This window comes from Dendrobium catenatum, unplaced genomic scaffold (genome assembly GCF_001605985.2).
Source record: "Dendrobium catenatum unplaced genomic scaffold, ASM160598v2 fragScaff_scaffold_1260, whole genome shotgun sequence".
In the NCBI taxonomy this organism is placed as follows: Eukaryota; Viridiplantae; Streptophyta; class Magnoliopsida; order Asparagales; family Orchidaceae; genus Dendrobium; species Dendrobium catenatum.
This window is the reverse complement of record NW_021319722.1, coordinates 112871-122884: the sequence shown is the minus strand read 5'-3', so window position 1 is coordinate 122884 and position 10014 is coordinate 112871. Positions and strand designations below refer to the sequence as shown.

The following is a 10014-nucleotide window of genomic DNA, read 5'->3' as shown; positions in this document are numbered from 1 at the left end:
AATTGGAGAAGAAGATTCACTTGAAGACCCATTTAGTGATGGGATATGATTGCATTTTATATGTTTTTGGAACTTTGAAAGTTTTGTTGAACTAATATTTTGTGATTTTGTACTTTGGGACATGATTTTATTGCATCTACTTTCTTATTTTCCACTATTTTCATATATCATTTAGATGTTTTTATTGTAAGGTACAATATTACTATTATTTTCCTGCTAAAACCCTTAATTTTTCATTTACGCAATTCTGTGTCCGTGAGGCTTACGCCTCAGACCGCCTCAAGGCTTACGCTTCGCCTCACGGACGAAAACCGCCTCGAGGCTTATTTACGCAATTTTAAACCTTGTTTTGTGTTTAATTTTATTATGTTTTAAGCATAATTTTATGTTTCAGTTTTTTTATATATGATATTATTTTTTTCTGCATATATATTAAATTTTATGTGTTGTTTTATATCCTTTTTTTGATAATGTCAAAGGGGAGAATGCATTGTGGTTGGATGCATTTGTAGTTTGATTTTAAAATTTTTTTCTATTTAGTTTTAAATTTTCATTTGTTTTAAAAAATAATCATACAAAAAAATTTTTCCCTATTTTTTAATATAATTCTTTTAATGAGGAAGTTTAGGTGAAAATATTTTTAGTTTGCAAATTTAACAAATAATATTTGTCATCATAAAAAAGAGGGAGATTATTACAGCTCGGGCACTCGAGTTAATAATTTTGATGATAACATATATTATTAATTACCTCTTTATTTCTTCTAGTATTTGTAGTGCATATATATTTGTGTGTTGATTAACACTTCAAGTATAACATACACGATTCTTTGAAGATTCATAGTTCAAAATTGGGTAGAATAGGTTATGTTAAAAGAGTATGTAAATTTTATTTATTTATTTTTAATTTTTTTAGTTAAGTCCTGTAAGGATATATGGTAGCCTGGAGATTGTGCACACACACACTCAAGGGGAGCAAAAATATTTTTAAATATTTTAATTTTTTTGTACATCGTATTGTACAATATGGATCGTACTGTACGATTTGGTGTTACAGAAATTAATTAAAATATTTACTTTTTTTGTAAAAAATTTATTTTTGAAATATAACTAATCGTACAATACAAACATTACATCGTACTGGACAATTTATTATAATTAGAAACTCTGTTGCATTAAATTAGGCAAAATTTTGAATTTGAAAAGTTGTTTTATTCGTACTGTATGAACCTAATCCTATTGTATAATGTTTAAAATATTGCTTAATTTAATCATGTGATTAATCAATCGAATCAGCTTAATTTTGATATTTTGATTGTACTGTACAAACTGGATCGTAGTGTACGATCAACATAGACGATTTTGTCGTCCCATGATTCGTCCTGGACAATCTGCATTTTAGTTAAACTAATCGTACTATAAGATTGGTCATTCCGTACTAATAACTGTACAATACTAACAAGCAAATTGAATTGTTCGTACTGATGTGCGTACAGTACTAATAAGTCAAATTCTGCACATCATTTTGGACGATCCTGCGATACGCCTGAATTGAATTTTTAGGGTTTTTTTAATCCCTCTATTTAAGCTTTATCGTAAGATTTTATGAGTGTCATTGGCATACATTGAGTCTTCGTTCTTTTGGATAAAACTTGAAGAGAGAGCCTTGAAAGGCTGAGAGAAAATGGAGTTTGAGAGGAAGAAGATCATTATGGGTTTCAAGGGAGTGTAGAGGGGGTTTCTCACGGTTGCTCCGGCAAGTTTGTACCTTAGTACCATCGTATTCAAGGTTTGTCTTGAGGAAAGTTTTGGGAAGAAGAATATCTCTTTGGTGTTAAAGGACTCGGCTACTCCGCCGCACCGGGGAAGGTGAAAGTGATATCAGGTTCTCTGTCTCGCCAAAAGGGCGTAAAGGTGTCAAGATTCTCTGCCTCAATAGGAGGATGAACAGGAGTTTGGGTTCTCTGCCTCATCAGGAGGGTGAAAAGGAGTCAAGGTTCTCTGCCTGTAAAAGGAGTACGGTCCTCAACCGCACCGGGTTGGTGGAAGAGAGTTTGTAAGGGCTTCTCCGTCTAGCTGTGTGGGCTAAAGGAAAAACACCATAGTGATAGTGCAATACTCGGGGAGGAATCTGGAGAGTGGACGTAAGTCATGGTTTGACCGAACCACTATAAAATATGGTGTGTTCTTTCTGATTTTATTTTTTGTAGTTTATTTTTTCGCATTTTATTTTTTATTATAACTGCTTGGTTAAAAATCTATTATTGATATTATGTTGTATTGATTAGATTATCATCATCATCTTTATAACTTTTGAAAGTGTACTAGCTTCTGCATTAAGTGATAGTATTGCTTTCGTTTTAATGTGCGTTAGGGACAGTTCATTGAGGTCTTACAACTTTCTCGAACTTTTTTTGACAACTAGCCTTCATCAAAAGTTCTCTCTCGTTATCGGGATTGGTAATTAACTATAGGGGCTTGCACCTATAGGAAACCAGAACTCATATCTAAAGTTCTCACAAAATAAGGGCAAAATCTCTAGGTAGTGTCTTATTCACAATCCAATTTGCCTTCTGAAAATTTACCCATAAACTTAATTCGTTAAAACTCGCCCAATAGAGGGGAGGCCACACAATTATATCAAAATTGTATGATCATTGGTATTATTGGAAAGCTTATTCAATATTTTATAAATTTCATTTCACAAGTTTGGCTGATTCCAACCATAAAAAATTCTAGATTTCATTGCAAAACTAATAAAGTTTTGAACCACCAAAAAATAGTATCAAATGCTACTGAAAATGAAGAGGTTTTAGCCACAAATCTCCTAATAATAATCCAATCCTCCCCATCAACCCAATAAATACCCCAAACACCTCATGGCTAATATTACAAGATCACATCATTCTACATTATCTTGTATTCTCCACTTCACAAACACCTTGAAATAAGAGAGAATTTTCAGCACCCTCTCACATTCCCCATATGTAACTTTATCAATACAGTATGAAAATTATTTAAAATTATACCTTTCTTGTGCCTAAAATGAATGCCCTTCGTGACATGGTGGGTATAAAATGTCCTCATTTACTCAACATCTATATGTGCTACTTTTTAACATGATCAAAGACACTTTGACACTTTTTTGGTTGTAGTGTCTCATCGACATCATATATACGCTTTCATAATGTTGTGGGAGAGCCTAACACATTTACAACCCCCCCCCTCCCTTCAGGAAGATTATTTAAAATTATACCTTTTTTGTGCCTAAAATGAATGCCTTTCGTGACATGGTGGGTATAAAATGTTCTCATTTACTCAACATCTATATGTGCTACTTTTTAACATGATCAAAGACACTTTGACACTTTTATTTGTTGTAGTGTCTCATCGACATCATATACAAGCTTTCGTAATGTTGTGGGAGAGCCTAACACGTTTACAACCCCCCTCCCTTCAGGAGGTAACGTTGTCAGAATTAAAAGAATGTAGCCAAAAGAAAATTAATGAAATAGGAAGAATACAAAAAAATGATGAGAAAAGTATGGAAAATGGTAAAATAGAGAAAATATTAAAAACTTTCAAAAATATCAAAAAATAATAGAAAAATCCAACAAAATTTCATAAAATATTCTAGTATTCTTGATATTTCTTTTGGCATTTCAAGCCATATCACTCTCATTTTCTTGTAAGGAAAAGAAAATTAATTTTAAAAATTTATAAAAAGGGGTAGAAGATGCCCAAGAAAAATACAAAATTCTAATTAGCCCATTAGCCTAATAGAAATATATTTGACGGGGCAATATCTCAACAGCTATATAAATCATGAAAGAACAATACCACTAATTTTCTCTTATATTGATAGAACTAGAACTCTTTCTTGAAGACCTGAAATTGACAATTCAATTGCAAACTTCACCAAGATATTTGAAAATGCATTTGCATAAGGTCTTTAAAATCCTTTGTGGCAAATTCATCAAACAAGTAAGTCCTTTGGGTCATCACACTGACAAGACATGGTCATAAGTCTCAATCCTTCAGCCTTTCTTAGGTTCGATTCACTGCACGTGTCTGTGTTGACACTACCCGAATCCCAATTATTGTCATGAAGAAGAAATGTTAAATCTCTCATCTTTGGTTGACAACCTTTACTATTAAGGATCAAGATCATTTCTAACAATTGCAATTTATTAGGAGACATAATCAAAGTTTCTAAGTTAATCCATGAGAGGTGCATCAAGAACCTAGTTCATTACCACTAAATAAATAAATATCTACAAGCAGAAAAAAAAGAAAAAAAGCATTCATGTCAATCAATGTCATTGTTGCTCGGCTCATTTTGTATATTAGTATCCTGATAGCCCTATATTAAAAAATATGAAAATATCTATTGCTGTGATTCTTTTATATGTAACTTAAAATTATCTCATCCCCAACGACAAATGGTGTATCATAGCAAGACATCATCAAAGGGTCACCTTTTTTACTCAAAGATCACCAACTTCGTCTTCATCAATTAATGCCTCCACCTCATAAGTAATGAAATAGAAGTAACATAAAAAAATAAAACCTCAATCAAATAATGGATAGTTTATAGGGTTGTAGCTAGGTTGCCAATAACCTTACCTCATGAAGGCCATAAAACTAGATGATCAGTTAATCATGACTAGAAGGAATTTCATCATTGTCTTCATGGCCTACATTAACCAAATGCCTACCTTTAAGCTACGGCCTCTAGATAGAAGTCCCCGAACTCAAAGACAAACACTTTCAAGCCTTTCACACATGATAATAATAATTTTAATAAATTATAATAGAAGTGGATCTTATCATAACAACACTCAATTTCCAAGAAAAATGTATTTTGGGTTATCTTTATGATGATAGCATAAAAAATGCAAAATCATAATGAAGGGAACTTCATCTAAACAAAGCCATCCATTAAATGAAGCACTAGTAAATAGGCATAAAAAAGGGCAGTTCAACCAAGCATTTGCAGAAATTGTTCATACTGATTTAGATAAATTGGAGTTAAGATCATATACAACTCTCCAAATAATAAATGATTTAATGACACAGTTCCCAAACAATTAAGGTAATTAGAACAACAATAATAAACTTTTTCCAGCATAAATTAATTTTTTCCTGCATATTTTTTAACAGTAACACCTCTAGGATAGCCATGCACGTTGCATATTTTGCAAATTTCACAATATGAAGTCATAAATTAACTAAAAATCCTTAAACACCATGAATATTACCTTTTTAGTAATAACCATCTGAACAAAAATATGGCATAAATGCTTTAACATTCTGCTAAATAGTGCCCCAAAGATCAATCATAATTTATCCAATAAAATGTGAGCTGTGTTTAAATGTGACTTACGAAAGGAGGAAAAAGGAACTTATGTGAAAGATTACCAAGAGCTATGCATTGGAATTAAAAAAAATAAAACGCATCTGTAATGACCAAACAAGGATGAATAAATCAAAAGGAGAGTAGACAGTGATAAAATGGTTTATGAGTGAGCAGACCAACATTCCCAATACTATTAAAGCTTAGCCTCAAGCGACTGGATGCACCATGGTCGAATAATCAAAAGAGGCGCCTTCAATCAATCAAAAAGTAAATTAATCTAGATTAAAGAAGCATATCACTTTGGAATAGAAGTTATAGGTGCTTTTCTTTTATTTTAGCAGATAAGACTTCACGCAATAACAACAACAAGCCTTTATCCCACTATGTGGTGTCGGCTACAGGAATCCTTTTACTCCATTGTGTCAGGCAATGATTATGATATATATGCCTTTGAAAGTATTTATTTTAAAAGGTAAGACTAGTAAACATTTCTATGAGAAGAATCTGATTATGAAAAACTTATATCCATTAACAATGTGCAATTTACTAATTTGATAAGGTCAACAAAATAACCATGAAGTGTGATAATATCTAGAGTAAGCACGCACTTACTTCATGAACATGCTTCTCAAGTGAGTTAAGCTTCATATCTGCTTCACTTTGCCCATGAATCATGTCAGTTCGAAATTCACCCACTGATCGCTCAAGCTTGTAACAAAATAACTCCAACTGAGTCAACCTTCCATTGATTTCCTCAAGATTCCTCATAAAGTTGTCAGCATGTTTTTTCATGCAAATTTCAACAGCAGATATTACATCTTCCCTTGGAAATTCCTCTTGTTGTCCATATACATTAGTTGGCCTCCCAACTTTGTGTTCATGGAGATCCTGCATGGATAAGACCAACTCACTCATCAATAAAACCAAATAAATGTATCAAGAGGTTTAGTTTGGTTACCCAATAAAACAAAAATGATGGATGATAAAGAAGTATCACAGTCACTTAAATTGATGCACATAAAGCTTTTTATGTCAAAATCGTTTCAACAAAAAAAAAAAGAACTAACACGGCGGGACAATCTCTAGCAAAAGAAATTTGAGCACTTGACGTTGCAGCCTTGATGCTCTAATTTCAAAGAATTGACGGAATTTTGGTTGGTCCGCTAAAGCTGATGCAATCTAGCAGATTAATCAGTATAAAGCTTTTAAGAACAAGTAACTTCTATACCGTATAGAACAAAGCAGTCCGGCTTTATGGAAAAAAATCAACACAAAGAAATTGCTCTCGCTCAAGACAGGCTGACGCTTTTGGCATAACCAATAAACAATTCAGAATAAATTATGCTAGAATTTCAATGTTTAGGATCGGCCAGATTGGCCACCGTTCCAAATATGCTAATCTCTACTGTCTTCTACTAAAAATTGACTAAACAGAAAAGCCACGAAGCGAGATCTTATCTTATCCAATCCAAATCAACAACACCAAGTCAAACCAAGGTCTTTTCATCAATCCCAGTTACTCGATCAAAGTCCAAGGTAGCAGTTACCTTCGCCGATACCTCCGATCGATTCGCATTCGCCGTCTGATCCTGCTGCTGTGTGTAATCGTCATATGAGAACAACAGTTCATCGGAGACGAAATCAAAAGATCTAGACTCCGATGACATCGGACGCCTCGAAGACCCGCCCGACGCCATCGATAACCCGAATCTGAGTTCCAAAATGGAAAATAGGATAAGGTACAGGGTTACAAGAAAGAGTAACGAAGCTGCACTGTTCTTCCACCGTGCTTCGTTCGAAAGTTGTTAAAACTCAATGATGGAAGAAGACGAATGGACTCGGTCAGCCGGAAAAGTCGCGGTCGATCGATTAGCGACCTAAGGCAAAAGCAATCCGCAGTAGTTGTATCTTTCTGCAGCTTATCTGGTGACCATGGTTGGACGAAGTAAGTGAACTTGGAATGAGCCGTTATGGTTTACTGGTCCGAGAAGGCTTCCATGAATTAGCATTTATTTTTCTATTTTTTATTTTTGGACATTTAGGCGAATTAAGGTTTTTTTTTACAACTTTTTTTTATTATTTTTAAACCTATTTTTATATAAATATTTTTAGTTTTAAAATTTTTTTAATTAAAAAGTTGGTTTAAAAAATAGTAAAAAAAGCTAGGGTTCATGGAAGCCTTCTCGGACTAGAAAGCTGTTTAAAAAAAAAATTGTGCTAAAAAATTGCTTCAAATATCAGTAAAAAAGTCGTCTCAAACGAAGTCTTAGTCAAACTCACACACACATCATATACGCAAACTTCAAACTCGAAACCTCTTGGTTGATAGTCAAAGCTCCTAATCTTTTTTTTTTTTTTGAAGAAATGCAAATTGCAGTAAAAAATAAACAACTATTACAAACTAGAAAGCAAAGACAAGCCCTTTAAAATTATCATAATGGAAATGCCATCTACTAAATTTCATTTTAAATCCATTGGGGTGATGGGGACACCAAATATTAAAACAACCTAAAAGGTTGGTTAGTATCTCAGAGTTCCCAATATATGAAAAATAAAACCTAGTAAAAATCACACATTTCATTACAATAATTTCAAGAAGGACATAAAACCCTACAAGAAAACCATAAAAACAACAAACTACAAAAAGTAAATGAGCAACTAAAAAAGCTGTCAAAACACCAAAATGACCATCTTCAACATCCTTAGAGGCCAACGCGCTCCAATCAAGGGATGAATCCGTTGAAACTTCAAAGCTTCCAATAACAATCATCATGGATGAACAAAGCAAAGTCGATGAAGCAATAACACCAACACCCAACTCAAGAGGCCAATAATCGACCTCATCCTTTCCAAAGCCATATGAACTGATAATCATCACCTCCCTCATCACACTGACATGAGACAAACCAATAAACTTCAAATCCGATCCTTCAAGTCTTTAATCAATAAGACTTGAACTTCAAAGAACAGCTGAGAATCAAGAGACGAAACAAAAGTCTCCATTCCCTTCCAGCCTTCAGCAATCACACCAAGATCTTCAAAGATCAAATCAGTAGAATCCATTGACTTAGTTGGGATGAGATCCCACCTAAGTACATCACCTATGCGTCCAACCATTAACATCTTAGAAGAACCAAACAAAGCAGACAAATCCATAACAATAGCTCCAACCTCAAGAGGCCAAGAAACGACCTCAAACCCCATAACCTTCATTAATAAATCTTTAGAACAAAACATTCCACATCGCTGAGAACAAAGTTCACACCAGAATTTCTTGAATAACCAACAATTCCACTTCAAGAATCTCTCATTTTCCAAAAGTAAATCATAAAATTTTTTTTCTGCTCCAAGCACCACTTCCCGATATCCATGAAAACCAACCGAATTCAAACAGCAATCTCCACAGGTAAATTCAGGAATAATTCCAGCAGAACATCCCAACCACAAGCAAAATTTGGTCAAAAATTCCACCATCAGAAACAGAGGAAAATCAGTAAGCGGAAGACTTATTCCAAGAAAACCAAAAGGCAATGTCGAGCAAACAACAAATCTCCTTTAAAATCACCTCCAGACTTGAAATCCTACCGAAATCAATCAATAATCTAATGGCAAAAGAGTAAAAACCACAAACATGAATAATGGCTAAATCAGTCTGACGAAGAAACAACATCTCTGCCCAAATCCACTTCAAATGGACAGCTTCTATACCAAAATCCCACCAAGGCCCTCCGTCAGCCATACCAGGCCGACGGAGAACTACTTAATGCCTACATTCGGTCAAAATCGCCAAGAACGTCGATATTACTCTTCGCTCTTCACCGCTCCTCCTGTTCTTCATTCCGTCAACATCGATAGAGAAACACCACCAAGGATCTCCGTCGGCCATACCTGGCCGACGGAGAACCAACGATCGCCTTTGTTCCTTCAAAATCGCCAAGAATGTTCGCTCTGCTCCTTTAAAGCTCCTAATCAATAGATTTAGATAAGCTGCATGTGAGTCGATATTGTTGGAAATACTTTTAAGGAGTTACATTCATATTATAAAATTTCTTTGCATCTATATTTTTAATATTTAATATTTAAATTTTTATAGTTTTATATAATATTTTAACTATTAAATTATATAAAACTTATTGTTGATATAAATATATTTAAAATAAAATATAAATACGATTTAAACATAAAATAATATATAAATGATAATAAATTGTTAGATATTAAATATGTAAATACATTAAATAATTATGATGTATATGTTTTTTGTATAAGTTGAGGATAAACCTAATTCATCTACTATGAAGAATAATTACAAAATATAAAATGCAAGCCAATGCAATTAAGACCTCAAGTATCATGAGCAATAATTAAATTAGCAATGCTAAAAAAAGTCCAAAAAGGAAAAAATCAAATCAAAATAGTAAAATCTAGATTCATAATGTGTGAAAAAAAATCCAATATAACATGAATTTGCATGAGGAACAACCCATTACAGCCCGGATCGTTAAAATAACCTTCCACAGACTCTCGGCAAAAAATAGCCATATGATTCAAATTCATCATAGCCCTGATAAAGAAATAGCCACAATAGCAAAACTGTAAAGCAAATAAAGTACAGTCATCAAATTTAGAGGTATAAGAAACCCAAATCAACACAAT

General features: G+C 33.5%; 1 protein-coding gene across 1 annotated transcript in view; it reads right to left on the bottom strand.

Annotated features, from left to right (window-relative positions):
- The window catches only part of LOC110115713 (transcriptional regulator DEF1), a 34716-nt gene extending 27431 nt beyond the window's left edge, over window positions 1-7285 (bottom strand). Inside the window, exons 1-2 of the mRNA XM_020849031.2 lie at window positions 6906-7285; window positions 5971-6246 (exon numbers count right to left, since the gene is read on the bottom strand). Of these exons, the coding sequence (XP_020704690.1) occupies window positions 5971-6246; window positions 6906-7055 (426 nt within the window). The 5' untranslated portion in view covers window positions 7056-7285. The remainder of the gene's footprint in view (window positions 1-5970; window positions 6247-6905) is intronic.
- Window positions 7286-10014: the final 2729 nt, after the last annotated feature.